Source organism: Lepisosteus platostomus, chromosome 14 (assembly GCF_059453375.1).
Source record: "Lepisosteus platostomus isolate fLepPlt1 chromosome 14, fLepPlt1.hap1, whole genome shotgun sequence".
Taxonomy (NCBI): domain Eukaryota; kingdom Metazoa; phylum Chordata; class Actinopteri; order Semionotiformes; family Lepisosteidae; genus Lepisosteus; species Lepisosteus platostomus.
In genome coordinates this window covers 21873767-21892385 of record NC_142624.1, presented here as the reverse complement: position 1 = coordinate 21892385, position 18619 = coordinate 21873767, and the positions used below count along the sequence as shown (strand labels likewise).

Genomic DNA, 18619 nt, shown 5'->3' with positions numbered 1-18619 from the left:
TTAGATCAACAATGTGCCATATCACATGGAAACTTTCCAGTATTTATACACTTTCCTTCCACATGTCTAAAGACTGTAAAACAGGCTGTTAAACATGTTTATAAATATTAAGAAAAAAATAAGTGAAGATTCAAACACTGTCGTGGTACAGTATACAAGTTATTTTATTTTAAAATGCATTAGGGAAAGTCAAATACTGGAAGCTTGGTGTATGCAAGTTCTCTAAACCAAAGAACTGTACTGCAGATCACACCACTCAAACTTTTTACCGTGACATTTCTTCATTTACTCAGCTTTATGAAGGCATTGGTTAGGAAAAAAACAGTGATGACATGAATATATCTTTCCAGATTAACCCTGAATACGAGTACTGGTCACATTGATAAAAATAAAAATATTGGTTAGGACAAGACTGAACTGCAATACTCTAGTGATCAAAATATGAACTAAAATAAATAGTTCAGCTTGAATACTTAAAAGAAATGTACGCCTCTTTAACAATTACGGATTACTTACACACGTTTGACTTACAGTGACTCTTGTTTTATTTTCAACAAATACATTCTAACCAGATTGTTTGTGCAACTTTCACAAAATAAAGCTCTGCAGGAATCTACTGCCTTTAGGAGCTCAATTACAGATTTGCTGAGGACATCCAAAGAAAAGGCTAATGCTTACAACAGTCTACTTTCCAAAAGTAGACAAGCCATCTCATCAAGAGTTCGCTTGTTAAAGGCTTTAAAACTAGTCATTAAAATTTAAATGAAGAAAAACAACAAACTGCACACAAAGAGAAGGCAAAAGCAAGCCCTAAAGTTTAATGAAACCCGCACTAAGGTGACCAACTTAAAAGCTTAAGCACATTGACAAGTTAACTACCAAAAATATTGCACCACTGTCTTGTAACTGTATGAATATACGATTTCAGACAAAAAAAAAAGATGGAGAGCGAACACTTTTCTCCCAATAAACATGAATAATTATAAATCTTGTTTTAATAGTACTTTTCAGATAGAGGAAACAGTAGCATAGTATCTATCAGTGGTAATAAGGTTTAAGTAGTGAAAACCTGGGATATTTCATTAACCTTATGCAACGATCAAAACCTTTACCACTTCCATAATCCTAGCAGTACCCCATTATTAAACACAGGTGAGGTAATCCAGGATAGATCACAGAAACACTTCAAAAATACACTGTGTTATAGTTGCTTTCTTGACGGTCCATGACAAACAGTAAGCAACGATTTCACAGCACTGAAAGTAATCTTGCTGTGGTAATGTTAGCAAGTGTCATTTTTTTTTAAAAAGTGCTTCAGAGAGGGAAGTTGGATGGTGGTCAGTAGTACTGGAAAGTTTTTCTGCTTTTCTCATTATTAAATAACTCCATCCCCTTTGGTATTAAAGGGTTTATCAAATTCACCGTTGGCTTCTCAGAGGGGCTGCAGGACAGACCTTCCCATTTCATTATTCCCATTGGACTTCTCAGCTTCCACAAGCTCCTCAAATATATCCCTGCAATAAGATATTTATTTTATTTTGTAAAAGGTCTTAAGAAATAAGTACAAGTGAGATTTGCATGGTCCTACTGTCTGTAGCAAGGTACATCAACAATTAGGTTTCTTTTTGCAACTTTGTACAGCAGCATATGTAGTTTTATTTGGTATTAACCAAACTTTAAATTAATATAAAAAATTTAGCTTTATGATGTATATAACTTACAATATGTGAGAACTATATAATACAAACCTTATATATAATAAGTTTTTACAAATTGTTTCAATGGTGATTATGAATTATGATTAAGTTGCAGTTTTTTTTAAGAAGGTTTATGGAGAAATGTACAGTTGTGGAACACTGCTGAAGGAAATCACTACTCCTTGCCTTTGACAAAGTATGGAATTACGAGCTTGTTCTAGTACAAGGTAGTTTGATCTATTATGATGTGTAAAACGGAAACAAATAGGAAACTGAATCCTAAAATATACATTGCAAGATTACTGTAACATGTAAATTGTGTTTAATCTTATTTTTCAGGATGGTAGAGAAAACCAAATCGATAACATTCATATTCTATATAGGATAAAACAGTCTCACACTGAACCTACATACCTTTTTCCTGGAATATTTCAACAACAACTACAATATTACAACTATATATAACATAAGCTTTATACAGTATATAAAAACGTAACTAACCTACAGTAATTCACACAAAACATTTAGCGGATATTTTTATAGCAGTAGTCCCCTAAAGCTAAAAGGAATAGATGATCTTACTTGTGCATGTAGAAGAATATGTATCCACTTCTATCTCGGTCTCTCTGCACTGCAGTCTCTTGTGTCCGAGAGACATCAAGGTCATTGTAAGTCAGCCAGCACTGCTTCTTAATGTCATAAACATCACTGATGTAGTGCCCTAAGGAGAGGGAAGCGAGACATTGTGCATTGAGTTTGTTACAATTTAGTTCATGGTGCATCCTTAATTTCCAGTTGTACAAGTGTGACACGGCAATCTTAAACAACTACATTATATAAAATTAAATTAAAAATTCCACTGTTTATTCAAGTATTCTTTACCTGATGATGAACTGCTGCCAATATGACTGACCACACTGACAAGTCTGAAAGAATGGGGGAGCTCACCACTCTGTAAAAAGATACACAGCATTAATTAATGGTATCGATACCAATAATAAGTCAGTACATGGTTCCTTGAAAGAAAAGTCATATACAACCCTCACCTCAGCATTTCTCTTCAGGTCCTCAGCTTCAGTTTCGCTATACTCCATATCCAAGACATCCTCATTTCCAGAATCCTCATCAGAGCACAGGCATTCTGGTAAAGAATTGTTGAATTCTGAAAAATAAGACAGATCAGAGAGAAATGGAAGGATAAATATGTAAATCGCCTATTGAAAAGCAGTAAACTTTAGCAAGTAAGGTTTCAGTGTCCACTCAGTATTATGTAAAAAACAATGTTTTATAAGACAATAATACAGTGCTACCCAGTTTTAACATGTTTGTACAAAATTAGAAGGCTTTTATTTTACATTATAATAGGTAATGCAAACTAGTACATATTGTGCTCTCACACAAAACAGCTTAACTGTGAAGAAGAAAATTTTGACAGTTTACAGGGTGCTGAATATTAGAAATCTGCTCAAACAGTAAAAAGTTTGCTTTTACTTTAACAGTGAACTACAAATAAAGGCATCCAAGGACATTCATACGCATGATATTTTATATTTTTATAAGTAATAATTGTTCAAGTATAAAGTTTCTGCAATTCGTCTAATAGGCCTGCATCTATAAAATATTTTAGTGTATTCAAACATTCAATAGAAATATTCAATTATATCTGAATAATCAGAACACTACACATTTTATTGACAAAATGATTTTGGAGTCCTGGAACGGAAATAAGGCATCGACTCACAAATATTCTTCATTACACATGTTGTTGCTGTAGCTACAAACAATTAAAAAGAAACTGAAAGCACATTTCTTTAACATTGGTCCACCAAAAGACATACTCCTAAAGCCTTCACAGTACAAATGTTGTGAGCCCTTTTACAATAATCATAATTTGCAGTACATAAAGCTCAGCATGTCTACTGTACATGGTCTGAGCTTAAGCTTGGTCTTTTCTTTGAGAATATTTCTAGGAGAGGAGAAAAGCTGTTTAAAAGATGCTGATATTGCTGGTATGCTCAGGGATAAAACCCTTGTTATGAAGGAAATTGCATATCATTGAAATTCCAACAGCGTAATGGGACCTGTTTCCACAAGAGAGGACAGTTTCTTCTTAAATATTATAGCATGTCGCTCCTTATGTTCCTTATGCAGAAGATCTTGCAAAGATTGTCTTCTTCCTAACTTGTGAGTAATCAATTGCTGAGTCCTGGTGATATGAAACACTGAATTTACTGAGATTTTTTAAAAGTGGTAACACACCAATAATGTATTTATTTTTCAGTAGTAATGTTTAAATTGTCCTTAATCCAAAAAACAAATAATTTAATAATGTCATAGGAGGGAGAGGTATATTTTAACTTCCTGCAATCCTGCTGCACCATGGCACCGTAAGTCAAGAACACTTTAAAGCTCACACATTTTAGATAAATATGAACTAACCCTTATCTTAAAAACTGAGTATTACACTATTTTGTGTGCAGCGAAAATATACATTAAATTTCAAGAAAACAAGTTTTTATAGTAATTCATAACATCACAAGGTTAAAGTACCAGTAGGTACATTATTATAGCTCATTATATAAGAGCTATTCATGAACTATTTTTCAATTTATAAAAACATGCAATAATACATTTATCATGATCTGCAGGCTTTATTTAATCACATATAGAAACCTGCCTACTGACTGCCTCTTAAAGCACCACAGCCATCCTATGCTTGCTTTAAAACTGTGCAGATCCCTGCAGAGACATGCACTCACCTGACAATAGTGCAGAAACAAGAAAACCAAAGCTAAATCACAATCTTTAGCTATGTGCTGTTTTTTTTCTTTTGGAGATTATGTTAAGAAAATGTGCAACGTAGATTTGACAACACATATGATTTGAGTTTGACCTTTTCTTACTCTGTCCCCCACATGCAGTTTAGTTTGAACCAAAAAAAGTGTTTTGCCACCTGTTATGCTTCATAATGGATATCCAGAATACCTGAGTAAAATTGCATGGTGTGGGAAATGGCAATCATGACCTTACTATGTACTATACACTAAAATGGTCAGCATTGTACTAATAATTACAGGCTGAATGGGAAACAGCTTCTAAACGTTCCTGGCAGAAGAAAAGGTTTATAGCTTTCATCCTTTCCTACCTTGCAGACTCAGCTCAGTAGCTCTTTTAAGGTCATCATCCTCTTTCATTTCCCGAGCTTCCTGCCAAGATGCGCAAAAAATGTTCCACGTTATTTTGAGCAGGCATGAGAAAGAATTAACTCATAAAATCCCTTTTAAAAGCAGAGATCATGTATTTAAATGCGCACATACGTGTTCTTGCAAGCTCTGAGCCAGAGCCTGCTGCAGCTCCTGCTCCTCCCGCTCCTGATCCAGACTATACTGCTGCACCCAGTCCAACTCTCCTTGAGCTTCCTCAGGGGTCTGATTCTCCTTGTTCTCATCTAGGTCCTTTGTCAGATCCAAAGAATCTAAGACATCTGGGCATGAAAGGAAACAGCCTTTGCAACAGATCAATCATATAAAATGACTGCTGAACTTATATGGCACATGATTTGCTACATTTATTAAATGGAAATAAAAATAATTTTAGTAATATAGCTTAATATACACGCTAACCTAACTTAGAGGTCAAAGTTCAACACAAATCCTGTTTACTACACTGTAAAAAATATACTTCCAAAAGTCAACAGTAGCATCACAATATATCATAATTCAGTATTCAAGGTCACTTAGTATTCAGTATTCATGGGCTCTTGTAACGGCCAATTGATGGTTGTTAAAAAAGCTGGATCTAGTACGTCTAATGCTTTAGGAAACATTACCCGAAGATGCAGGTCTATCAGAGTCAAATAGATCGGTGTGCTGCGCCAGGTCCTGCCCATCACCCTCCCCAAAGCCTGTGTCGGGGCTGCTAGTTGGCTCATCTTCAGGGGATCCCGAACGCATATTTTCTTGACGGCTCATCTCCAGCACAGCTGCTAACATTTCCTCATCATTCATCCCGTCATAGCCAGGCAGAGGATGCTCCATCTGGGGTCTCCGCGTGGGCTATAAATGACAATGTATAGAAACCTATGAAATATTTTTCATTTTGAAACTAAAAAAATTAAATAGTGTGGCCACTGTTTTGTGCAGAAAATGGTAAGCTCAAATTTGGTCACTATTTTTATAAGGGTTCTTAATGTAATGCTGTTCCTATGTATGCTATTAATAATAGTACGTATTATAAGCATTTTAAGTTTCAAGCAACACCTCACCTTCTCTGTCCTATCTTCTTCCTGAGGAGACTCACTCAGCCTGCGACTGCGACTGACAATTTTCCTGGTTAACTCCTCTTCACTGTCAGAATCCAAGATAGTCATAGTAGAACTGCCTGGTTTAAGGGAACCTTTCCTGTAAAAGAGATTGTTAACTTAAGACTGTTGACAAGCAAAAGGCACCAAACAATCTGCAGCATATCAAAACATAATTAGCTTCTGTATAAGCTTTTGAATATTTACCGAAATGCTGGTATAGTTGAGTTTACAGACTGGGAAGCCTTTAGTGTCCGAGACCTGGATAAACATTAGAACGCATTAGATTAGATAACAGAGTAAGATTTGAGTTGTCTGCAGTTTGAGTGACAAAGATAAAAAAATTTGAGTATCGTAAAAAGCCTTCAATAATAATAAATGTGGTTTGAAATATTATTTCACTGCCCCTATAAAATAATACTATAACAAATGGACAAATCTTCCATCCATTAATGAAACAAAACAATGTCTTAAACTGGAACTGAACCTATTGGTCAAAAACAGCTTTTAAGCATTATAAAATATACAACACCATTTTAAACTTTAGTCTCAAAAAAAAAATATTAATAGTAACAGTAACATGAAGATTAATATTAATAATATATTTTCATTACTTACGCTGCTGAATTTGCGTTCCAGCCAAGACTTAAGGGCGGTCGTGTAGAATCAGTGCAATGTGAGAGCAAAGTGAGGTATTTGGGGATCAAGACCTGCTGACCCAGCTTGCTGTTGAGTGACAGTTGAGCATTGTAACTGTATCTTTTTAAATGAAGGATCAACACCCTGTAAAGGGACATAAAGAACTATTATCCAACCTTTAGCAGACTGTGATTTCATCTTCTTTCAAAAGTTATTTTTCTCAATATCTTCCTCCTCTTCCCTCTCCTTACTCGGGATAATACAATAACAATGATCACAAACAACTTATGAAAATGTTAAAAGTAAATGTAAAATGTAACTTTGGTATTAGTCAGCTTTCTAGAGAAGAGTTTAAAGATCCCATACTACAAACACATTGGTACTTCGCAAACCATTCTGTCTCCTGAACAAAATACACCATCTAACATAAAACTGACATTTTTATTGCCTGCAGCAGTTCTTGCCTTCCATTTGATGTACATCTAATCATTTGGCTCAACAACCGATAGCAAAAAAGATATTAGAAAGGCCAAGAGAGAAAGGAAAAAGAGTCCAATATCCTATGGAGGCTAAAATAAAATAGCAAAAGAACCATAAAAAGTGAAGTAAAAGGCATCCAGGAGACAAATAGGAAACTTCTAGACAATGAAAGGGAAATGGCTCGGGTACCAAACAGCTTTTTTACCCAAGCTTTCACTAAGGAAAAAGTCAGCAACATATTTCAAATATATAAGACCGCTAGAGAATTGCCTAGAGGGTAAAAGGATCCAGTAAAAGGGGACAGTTAACTTGAATTTAAAAAAATGTACATATTGTCTAACTTTAAACAAGCAACAACAGTAATATACCTCATAATGGACTGCTGTTAAATTATGTTGGAGAATTTGGAATTAAAATTAATAGATGGTTAATAGATCAAAACCACTACAGATAAGGGGCAAATACTCAAACTGAGACAATGTTATCAGTGTAGTATCAGAGGATCTGTAAAACTCAGAGACGATCAGCCAGATACATTCTGGAGCTTAAAGCAATGCGTTGATGAACTGAATGAACTTTAGTCATGACCAAAGAAGACTGCAAGAGCACTTGATTCAAGTATTCAAAATAAATTCTCAAAGGAATTGACAACAGCAACCTACAGGACTACTTTGTAATCAATAGGAAAAAAAAACAAACTAGAGGACTATGTGTAAAGAACATTACAAAACACACTTTAGTTTACTCCTGGAGCACTATATGAAACCAAGGAGCACCACAGGCAGTTAAAGTGCCAGAGGAAAGCTCATTAGCAACATGATGAACTTAATTCTGATTGCTCTCTACTCATGTACTTAATGGGGACTGAGTAAACAGTTTGTGCTTAAATGGAGTTTAGCAGGCCACTGAAGTATCCATCTAAAACAGGAGTAAGAATCAAACAGGATTTAATGCCATACACAAATTTACACTACCCTTCCCAGCATATGACGGCTCCATAAATAGAGCTCTGTAAAATGTAATATGTTTTTTAGATGCACAGAACCTACCTGGGCAGTTTGCTAAATTTATGCATAACTGTTGCAGATTTCCCGCTGCATTTCTCACAAGAATATTCTATCTCCTCCACCTAGATAAAAGCAAAGAATACACAACAGTATGAAAAATGCAGTTTACCCATTTTAACACCACTTGTTTAAATAAAACGTACATTGCCATTATTATATGAATAGCAGAGATTTCAATATTGTTCCATATAACATGATACTAAAATCTTTAAATGCCTTTCCAGGTACAGATATATTGTATGAAGCATAAGGTAGTGTTGTTAGATTTGACTGTAATCAAGTATGCGTCACATTTTATATTGATTTACAGCCCTGAGAGCACCAACCCTGAAGAAGAGATCTAAGGAGTCCTGAATGGACCGCAAAGGAAGTGTTTTCTTTCTCCTTGGCAAATCAATAGACAGGTCATTAAACTGCTCCCGTTTTGTGACAATCTCTCCACAACTAAAACAAAAAAAGAGAAAAAATCAGCATTAGTAAAATACAAATTGTTTTTAGAGCTCAGCACAAGGTCAACAAAAATGCATTAACGGCATGAACTGAAAATAAAATCTACTGGTCTTGCGAACTGAAAAAAAAAAGGGTTTCAAAGATCATACATCTTTAACCCAGTCCTTCAAAGTGAATACTCAATTTTATAACTCTGCTCACCATTTACAAGTGATAGTGTGCTGCACTTCAAACTCCATATTAACCACCACTGGACAGGTGTAAATTCGTGAAGTTGTTGCTTCTTCTCCTGGCCGTGCTCCCTGGGGGTCCTCCCAAGACTGAGGCTCATTTTTCCAGGTTTTGTTAACTTTTTCCACATCTTCTTTGAGCTGGTCTAGGCACTGACTGAGAAATTCATGGGCATCCTGTGTAGAGATTATTATGTTTAAGCAGTCTTACTTTCATTAAAACAATCACTACAGAACTGACTACATCCTCAATGGAGAATTTCATAGAGGCTATGTCTAATACATAAACTGTACAAAATTAAGCTAGCTATTTTTCGACTGCTCCCAGTCATATCAAATATTCCAAAGCATCTAACTGGAAAAGTTGAATTAATCAATAAATACAGCTTAAACAATACATGTAACAGAAACAGTTTTTCCCACCCCACAAACTATTAGAACCCATGGTGTTGGTAGGGCAGCACATGATGCAGTGAACCAGGTAAAAAACAGTACATCACCAATGGTTCCTTAATTCATGGAAGCTTAGTCTTATCTGCCAGAGGAACATGTGCATTAAAAGAAATACAGTCTTATTGCTGAAAAAATATCAACTTTGCTGAATCTGTTTCAGTAATTAGTTTCCTATGATTAACAGAAATTCAAATAAAATCTTTAGAAATAAAGAGAAACAAACACATGTAATAGTTTTAATTCTCACATTTTGCATGTATCCAGAGAACCGTTCTGCAGTGGTAGAGATGGAACTCTTAACTTTCTTCAGCAGATCCTTCTTAACCTCAGGACTACAAATATCTTTCTTTGCCAGCAGATGAGCAAAACGCCTTCCAGAAGCAAGGCAAAACAAACGTGGAATTAAATAAAGATTGACAGTACAATTCATGACACTAAACAACACAAGTGGCTTTTTCGGACACAAGACCGACCAATTCTATCGGAAAAACAATTAATCCACACATTAATGTATGCAAAAATGTATGAATCCTAGAATAATTTTTAAGAGAACAGGAATGAAAGTCTTTTATGCTGTATAAAAGGAACTCAAATATAAAATCTTTATTAAAGTTTACGCTTTCTTTCAGACAAAACTGAAATCCAAGAAATATATATGGCCTCATTAAAAATCAGCATTAGTAAAATACAAATGTGTTTTTAAGCTCAGCACAAGGTCAACACAAATACATTAATGGCACAAATTGAAAAAAAAAAATCCAGAATTCAGAATTAGTCCTTTCAAGAGTTTTCTGAAGTTTGCAATCTATGGAAAGCATAGACTAACTTTTAAAGTAGTTTAGCTGTATCTGAACTTTTGTTGTGCTGGAATTCCGTGTGTGTTTGTTAATACTGTACCTCAGAAGTGCATTAATGGGAACTTTTTTCCATGGAATTCCCTGCTTTAGCAGGTCATTGGAGAACGACTGCAGACTGAAGAGGGACTGTAGTATAGCATTCATGTAACAAGTATTTCCCAAGTTGGAGAACCTAAAAAGCATGAAAGTTGAAACCTTATCCATCAAGGAAAACCACTGAACATCACACAGAAATGAACAATGCTTCTACTTCTGTTCTTCCTTTGCTTGACAGTCTCAAATGAGATCATATATTGCATTAGGTATGTTTTATTTTTAAACATTTGTTGTGAAACCAAATAAAAGCCATACAGAAAACATTTAAATAAACTGACAATACCACTATCCTAAATTAATGTTTAAAAACACTGCAAACTAGGTTTCTGTCTTAGAAACCCATTATTTTTTTCTGAATTTTACTGATGACAAACCAAGCAAAGAATTTGGCTGTTCATATGATGTTTTAACTCAAAATACAGACATAGGTTATCAATTCATTTCCTTACCCCTGTAACTGAGGTTGGGTCTGGGTGAGAAAAGACAGCCTTGGCTTGTTCCAACCTGTATAATCCTGACTGGGCCGAACTTTTTTCAAGGGAGTTGAGTGACTGGGAAATAACAGGCTCCTTTTTGATGAAGGTGACTGACTTGTACTGCTTGGTCTATGTGAAAAACAGACAATAAATATACTTTATTCTGTGAACTACCAGAAGTGCAGGGCTGCACGAGTAACTACAGACTCTTGCCAGCAAGTTTGCTACCTTTATAGTTCAGTTATTTCAAAAGAATGGACCAAGATGTTTAAGAATGACCTCTGACTGCAACAATCCTGGTGCAGTAAGAAAGGTCTGCATCTTACTGACATCTTAACTTGTTAACAATTCTGATGTCAGGAAGTTCCAAATATATTACGTTTATCAGTTCTTCACATTCACAAATATTATTTCTACATTAAATAGAAATCTCTTTCTTTAAATTTACCTGTCTAGGAAAGAATTTCCCTGCGAGTAGTCTTTAGTCACAGATCTGCTACTGTAGAAAGACGAAGGCTGTAGTGGTGCAGGACCTTCAAAGAACAAAAAAGAGTAACATGAAAGAGTTGTGTAATACTCTGCAGCATTTGAAATTCATTAAATATAGGTATTCTAGGCATAACCTTGACCTCAGCCAGGCAACAGGTTATGACCTATGCAAAGTTTAACCAAATGTTTAATTGTAGGTGTCTCAGCAGAATGCCTTGGTCCATAATTTACTGCTAACACAATTAAACTATGACATGGAAAATCTGCCCATCGTTAGCTAGCGCAGCGTTATTTTTAGACAGGATGTATATTAAGAAACTTTTGTATATTATAGAAACTTTCTGGTCTGCACTTTGCCTAACTTTTCCTTCTCCTAAAATACAGGATGGCAGAAAGTCTTTTATCTAATTGTTTCAGAGCACAAAACACATTCTGTTCTCAATGACAGTATTACTGCAAGCCTGGGTCATGTCATGGTCACTCATGATTTTGACGCGTATTCCCCAAGTGGTGGCACAGAACTGGCTGAGCACAAGCCAGGGTAGGATGGAATTAATTGGCAACTCTTGGTTACTGGCAACACAGTGAGCCATGTGGCTTCCTGGGCAATTGCAGGCTTGAGATGCACCTTTCCTCCAATCAGAGCTCAGCTTCCTGCACATAGCTGAGGAGCTAGTGACTTGTCAAATTGTTTAAGTACCTAAACACCAAGTGCATTAATCAACCGTTCAAAGGAGAAAATCTTGTGTGAAGCACTTCAGTTATTTCATATACTAAACACTAAATGATGGACAAAACTAATTGTTTTTTTTTTAATTTAGAAAGTTACTACCATGTAATAAGTAATGATAAGCCAGTAAGTGGAAAAACCCATACCTGAGTTTCTGTTCTCCTCAGTCTGCTTTTGACTGAGCTTCTCTTTGCAGCTAATCAGAAATTTGCGAGCAGGATCTGAAGTTGCCTTGTTATTGCTAAAAGAAAGAAATACTTCATGTAAGTAAAATTAATTCTGATAAACAAATGACCACTTCCACTGATAATGCTTAATAAAATCCTCAATGAAAGAAGCACTTTCTAGGTATTTCATATTTACCTTTATTGTAGCAATTCAACTAAATGTCATTCCAGCAACAGAAACGGAGTCTACAGCCCCAACTTACTCGCGCATCATGCCTTTACAGCTACTTCCAGACAAACACTGGGAATAACAACTCTTTTCAACAAACACAACGTTCATCTAGGATATTACATTTTAGGCAGACAGTTAATTGTATGGCATAGACACAAGATCACTCTGTTTAATCCACAAATGCACCACCTCTGAAACGAGTACGAACCAAAGAAACTCAGACCTGGACGAGTCATTTTCTTTGGGGTAGTCCTCATTCAGGTCGCTCTCAGGAGTCAGCAGCCTCTTCCTCTTCTCACTTCTGGAAACAGAGGGAAGCATTGTGAGCAGGGGTGCGCCAGAGCTGCCAGGCAGTAAAATGGTTGCCTGAACTATATCTTTACCACGAATGTGGGATCTCTCAATCTGAATGTCCTGTACCTGCTTTCCAAATGTCCACTCCGAACTGGTGTAGCGGCCACCCGGCTTGGGCTGCCCAGGGGTTTCCGGACGCTGTTCTCTTCTCTGTTCTCCAAACTCGCGCGCCTAGGAGGTGTCTAACCAAGGAGAGGCAACAGACAGCGTTTCACTTTTTTTATAACCTTGGCAATTTGTTTCAATTTCTTTAGAAACTTTAAATGCAAAAATAAACATTAGAGATACAAGGGTATCAAAGAAACAAACCTGCCGCTTTCAACAATCATACAAAGATTACTTTTAAAGTACGGGCAACTTAAATCTGGCACAAAAAAATCCATTACTCAGTACCCTGGAAATACGTGTTCTAGATAACGCTTGAAATTGGACAAAAAAAGAATTTAGCAGTGTAGACTTTTGCGTTTAGATTGGAAAGAAAATATGAACAGAAAATACAAAAAAACAATTAACTTGTCTTGCATGTCCAATCTTCGCAAAATACAAGGAAAACAAATATTTTTGATCAAATGTAGAATGCAACTCAGGGCTTAGCTGCATCAGCAGAAGATACTTCTGCCTATATTTCTCATGCTTGTTTTACTCAAGCCTATTCTCCCAATGTTTCAATGAAAAGCAGTCTTTGATCTCTACCTGTCTTTCTGTGCTGGGTAGGTGTTGGCTAGAGTCATTCTGTATTGACCGGTTTCCAAGTATACTGCCAAAGCTTACAGTTCCCTGTGATGGCTTTAAAACTAGAATTAAAAAACAAACATTAGAGTTAAACACAACTTAAGATATACCCATGCTAAAGCTTCAGAACTCTATTTTATCAATTTGTTCTGCATTTATTGTGATGTTAGAAGTAGGATTTGGAGTCGTCATCATTTTTATGATAAACAAAGGCCACAAATATTTTTTTAAAAGAAGCCTGAAATCCTTTATATCCTTGTTAATTGTATACAAGCCTCACAACTCATTATGTTTGCTTTCTTTATTATATTACCTCATGAAAACAAAATACAATACAAAACGTAACCAGAATTAGATCTCATATGCAATACATATTCTTATTAGGGAAGATATGTACTGTACCTGTCTGTTTTCCCTGCTTCAGTTTCTCCAGGTAATCCCTGAATTTTTGGGCCAATAACAAGGGCACTTTATCAATGATTAGGCTACTTGAGTCCTTCAACACCACCTGGATGCGGCATTGATTCTGTTTAGGCCCCAGTGACACAGTCTTCACATTCTGGTTTAGCTGTATTGCAACAAAAAAAATGCGCCATTTTAAAATTCATTTGTCTATTACATCTCCCACCAATCCCCGAGTACAAGTGTCCTTCCTGCTACACTTTTCTATTGACACCTTTACTCTCTCTGAACAAAGATTCGTTTCAAAGAAGAAATGGTTATAAAATTCAGAATATTATACATAAAAAATATGTAGAAATACCTTAAAATATGTTTGCCACTTGTTTTAGTCTAAATGCTTTTTCTTTTTTAATTATTACTCATTTAAAATATTTAGGAACACACATCAGAATAAGTTACAGACTGGATAATGTGTTTGCTTACAACAGTTCTAAAAATGTTATACAGAACCTGCAACTGCATTGCAGTGAGCAAAGTCATATTGATCATAAATAACTGAATTCTAGAAAATACGAGTGTCATGTTTATTCACAACTGTTTTAAATTAAATCAGAACACAGAAAATCTACAAAACCAGTGTTTTTTAGAAACGAAAAGCCACCAGAACTACACAGTGACCTCTGTTGGTTCCCCGTGTCCTTGAAATATAAAGGATGTAACACACCTCTCACTGGAGCCCTCTGAAGACTATCCATTGACCTCCTAAAAACAGGGGATGGCAATGAAAGAAGCAACATACAGCTGAATCTATCACTTTTCAATGTTGTGCCCATTATTAAGAACATCAAGGCTACTGGTACAGTGGTAACTCCGTTAGGAGGAGGACACAAGCATATCTTGCCATCATGACATACTGAAACGTGTTTCAGGAGGCTCAGAAATCTAAAGACGACAACTGGAGATCTCCAACCCAAACTGGCATCTTCGGGATACAAAGTATAGAAATCTGACATTCAATGTTGTCTGATGTAATGAAAGTTAAAAATTAAATAAAAATTAAGACTTGTGCATGCTCATTAGCATTCTGTTTGGTATAAAAAAGGTGAAGCTCACACTGAGAGAACAGTATACATCCAAACCAGCAAACGAATGGTTAACAGAACACAAAGTAAATGTTCTTGACTGGCCATCTATATCACCAGTCACCAAACCAATCTAACATTTGTGGTTTGAACTATAGAAGGCAGTTCACAAAAAAAACAATCATCTTAAGGACCCGGAACACTTCTGCCTGGAGAAGTGCTCAGAAATCTTCTATAAGAAGCACCAGAACTATACAGCACACTGCAGGAGGTGTCCGTGTAATCTATGCCAGAGGAGGATTAAAAAAATACTCACTAAGGGAATGTGAATAAAGGTGATCCTTGTACTTTCGGAACTTGATTATGACAAATATGACTTTGCTTTGTGCAATGCTAATAAGATTAAAGTATGTATTACAGCTTTCCATTAAATGATGTATTTTGTTCCTATTTCATCAAGCGTTTGGATAAATCTGGAAGGTCCTGTATAACCATATATATGTACTGCTTAGTAAGTGCACCATATGCTAACATGCCTTAAAGAACAGGCAAAACAGCACAATTTAGGAAAATAGTACAAATTTACCATCTGTTTTCTTCAACCTCATTCCTAACAGAGGTAGGGTGAAACACATGAAGCTCTTTCGATCTGAAAGACAAGTAAACTGTACCTGAAATATTTTGGGGACTCCTCCACTGTTGAACCTCACAAAGAGGTTGACTTTGTTGTCCTTCTCGTGGATCTCAAAGCTTCCTTCCTTCCACTTGGTGGTACCCAGTTGCAGGCTGTTGATCCGGACGCTGCCTAACAGTTTTGGCACAGTGGCTGCCATGGCTTGAAGCACAACAGACACTGGGTCACTGGATCTTCAAGTGACACCTGGGCCAATGGACAGCCCTATGTAAAACCTGAACATTTAACAGAAGGTTTCCAGTTAGACAGCTCATTAAAGGTTACTTGTAATACTTTTGAGGATAGAAACTTTTCTTGTGCTTATTCATACTAGTACTATATTTTTTTTTACTCTTAAATTCATTATGGACCTATACATCATTTTTCATGGGAAGCACAAACATTACAAAATTGCCTAAAAACAGCTGGTTCACAACATCCTTGTCCGTGTTAAGTATTAAAACACCAATAGCTAAACATTTCTTGGGGTTATAATCAAAATGACAGGTGGTGTATACAAAGAAAGAAGCAACACACCAGACTAGTGACAAATCAAAATAATAACGTTCTGGGATGAATCTTATTGCCATGGCAGAAGGACTTCACCAATGTGACATCCAAAGATGCAGCTGCAGCCCATGAAAGTTCTACAGATAAAATCGCAGCCTTTTTTGCTTTCGTTTTGATCAATGATGGCTTAAAATATTTTCGAAACCCCTGCTCAATAACTATTATCAGAACATGTGCTGATGTCCAAACACTTCATGTCTTGGGAGGCAGGAGAGCATGACACATCCCACCAAAATTGCAAGCACTGCGGATAGACGTAGTAATTACAAACATGCAGGAACATTAATTTTGGCAAACTGTGGAACATTATTTAACAGATACGGAGCACCTTTCAGGGGAGGCGGATTCAAAGCCGTGCATTGAAACACTTTTGACTTAACACGAGGAAGCTGAAGTCCACTGATCGTTGTGTGAGACGCGCTTACAGTATTTTCACACTCATTCAGAATCATCGCTTTTAAACGATACAGCATGGAATCTAAGCACCAGACCATTGCGACTAGCAAAACCAAATCTAACGCACAAAAGAATGCAATGAGTAAAATATGCTAAGCGTATCTTACTACACCAGATCTTTAAACGATTGAGGATACCATAGATGGGGCCCGTGCTATTGCAGAAATCAAACAGCTTTCACATACAGTCAACAAACTACTGTCCTCTGCTGTTAAGTGTCTGAGAAAATCACGGGGAGCTGCCCACAACAGACTGCAAAGACACACGTGCACAGAGGCCAATAGCGAAGTACAATTTATTCCACAATACAGGTCAGGAATCACAAATACTGAATTAAAACAGATGCGCCCGCAAATCGTGCTGCTTCGCCGTATTTTGAACTGCGAAGATTTCCAAGTGTTACTTTTTTTTGGCACTTTTCTTGAAGTTCGTGAAGGGAAATCACAGCGACAAGACTGAGAACAGACAGCACGAAATTCAACGGCGACGAAAAAAATAGACACGAGAGTGAAAAGCTGGTTTCAAAGAGGCGATGCATTTTAACAAGAACACACAAACAGCCCTGGACTTGCACGACAGTCCCCATCTTCTCAGACCCATACATCGCCACTTTCTCCGGCAACATTTATTTAGAACGGAACTACCCCCAGGTTTCGGGAGATTCCGTTTTCTGGAACGTCGTCGTGGGCAGGGATAACGAAAACCGGCAATCACATTAAAGGCCGGGATAATGACAGCCACTGTCAGTAATTTGAATAACAAGAAGAGGAGGAACGCAGGACTCCGGCAATTACAACGAATAATGTCTTACGTGCAAAAGAAAGCGTTCGGTTTCCACGCTTTCCTATATTTTGCGTATACTCCCCTCTCGTCTCCTACGGGCTGATAGCCGTGTGGCCGGCCTCCGGTAGCAACTATGTTGTTATCGTTGACAGTCGGTCCAAAACGCAGCCCCACCGGTGTGTATGATGGCGGGAACGTGAAAATCAACAACGGAAACCCGGCGCGAGAACATGCGCTGTGGTATCGCGCGACAGAGTGGCATGGCGAGAAGCTGCGCAGTGCCTTGGTTTTCTTCCTGTACTGTAGTTTACAGGGGTCAAGGGGTTGGTTACTTTTAAACCTATAAATATTCTTACCTGCTTTAAGTATAAAATGTGGAAACCTTTTTTTCTCCTTTAATGGCGCATAGACTTGAGCGCACATAGATCATTTTGGAACCCCCATAATCCCTTAATATCGTGGTGTAATTTAAGGGTTTTCTTGCTTCTGGCTGGGGAATTCTCTTTAAAGAAGTATGTCTCAATGAGGACCCCTAATATTTTAAAAAGCACTGTGGGACAATAAATACATTACAATAAACTAGTTTACTTTGGAGTCTAGACAGTGGGTCCGGGGCTGAAAGATTGCTATTTGTAAAAGACTGCTAACATACTTTCATTTTTTTTTCTTATTTTTAATACAAAACAATTAACAGTGTAGAGCGGGTGAAAACACAGGTAATTTTTAGTGTAGGAATAAAGCCTACTGAAATACATAACTTAATATGCTCTATAGGTTTGATTAAAAACTTAAGCTTTTGAAGGAGTGGAAGCCATTCAGCTCCTCTACATTGTTTGGTAGTTAATAGCAAATCGATCCAAGAATCTCATCAAACCATTTGTCAAAAGAAGCTCTTATAATTAAATAATCTTACGGCATGTAAGACATGTCTAGATTTTTTTATATCAGGAAAAAATAATTAAATAAAATATTGGCCAGCCCTTGTGAAATATATGTCAGGGACTTGTGCAATACATTTATATTTCTATTCAGTTATGTAACCCAAATATTGGCAACGCAAAGTTGAGAGGTCACGCAGAATCAAATTATATCTCTTTAATTTGTTTTCGATTTTATTTAATATTTTGTTAAAATCCTAAAACTATACGAATGTAGCATTTGTATAGATCGGTGTAAAACAATAACTGCAACCTTATCAATTATT

At 36.6% G+C, this 18619-nt stretch overlaps 1 protein-coding gene across 1 annotated transcript; it reads right to left on the bottom strand.

The window, feature by feature from the left end:
- Positions 1-146: 146 nt before the first annotated feature.
- usp37 (ubiquitin specific peptidase 37) lies at positions 147-17639 on the bottom strand. The gene is made up of 24 exons (XM_088605015.1): positions 17444-17639; positions 15605-15842; positions 13852-14017; positions 13411-13511; positions 12784-12899; positions 12587-12664; positions 12111-12205; positions 11194-11278; positions 10719-10874; positions 10214-10345; positions 9564-9687; positions 8835-9040; positions 8510-8627; positions 8166-8245; positions 6616-6780; positions 6205-6258; positions 5962-6097; positions 5527-5752; positions 5015-5181; positions 4843-4903; positions 2744-2859; positions 2580-2649; positions 2280-2418; positions 147-1514 (listed from the first exon to the last, which is right to left on the bottom strand). The coding sequence occupies exons 2-24, from the start codon at positions 15764-15766 to the stop codon at positions 1433-1435; spliced, it is 2835 nt and encodes a 944-aa protein (XP_088461141.1). The 5' UTR covers positions 15767-15842; positions 17444-17639; the 3' UTR covers positions 147-1432.
- Between the last annotated feature and the right edge of the window lie 980 nt (positions 17640-18619).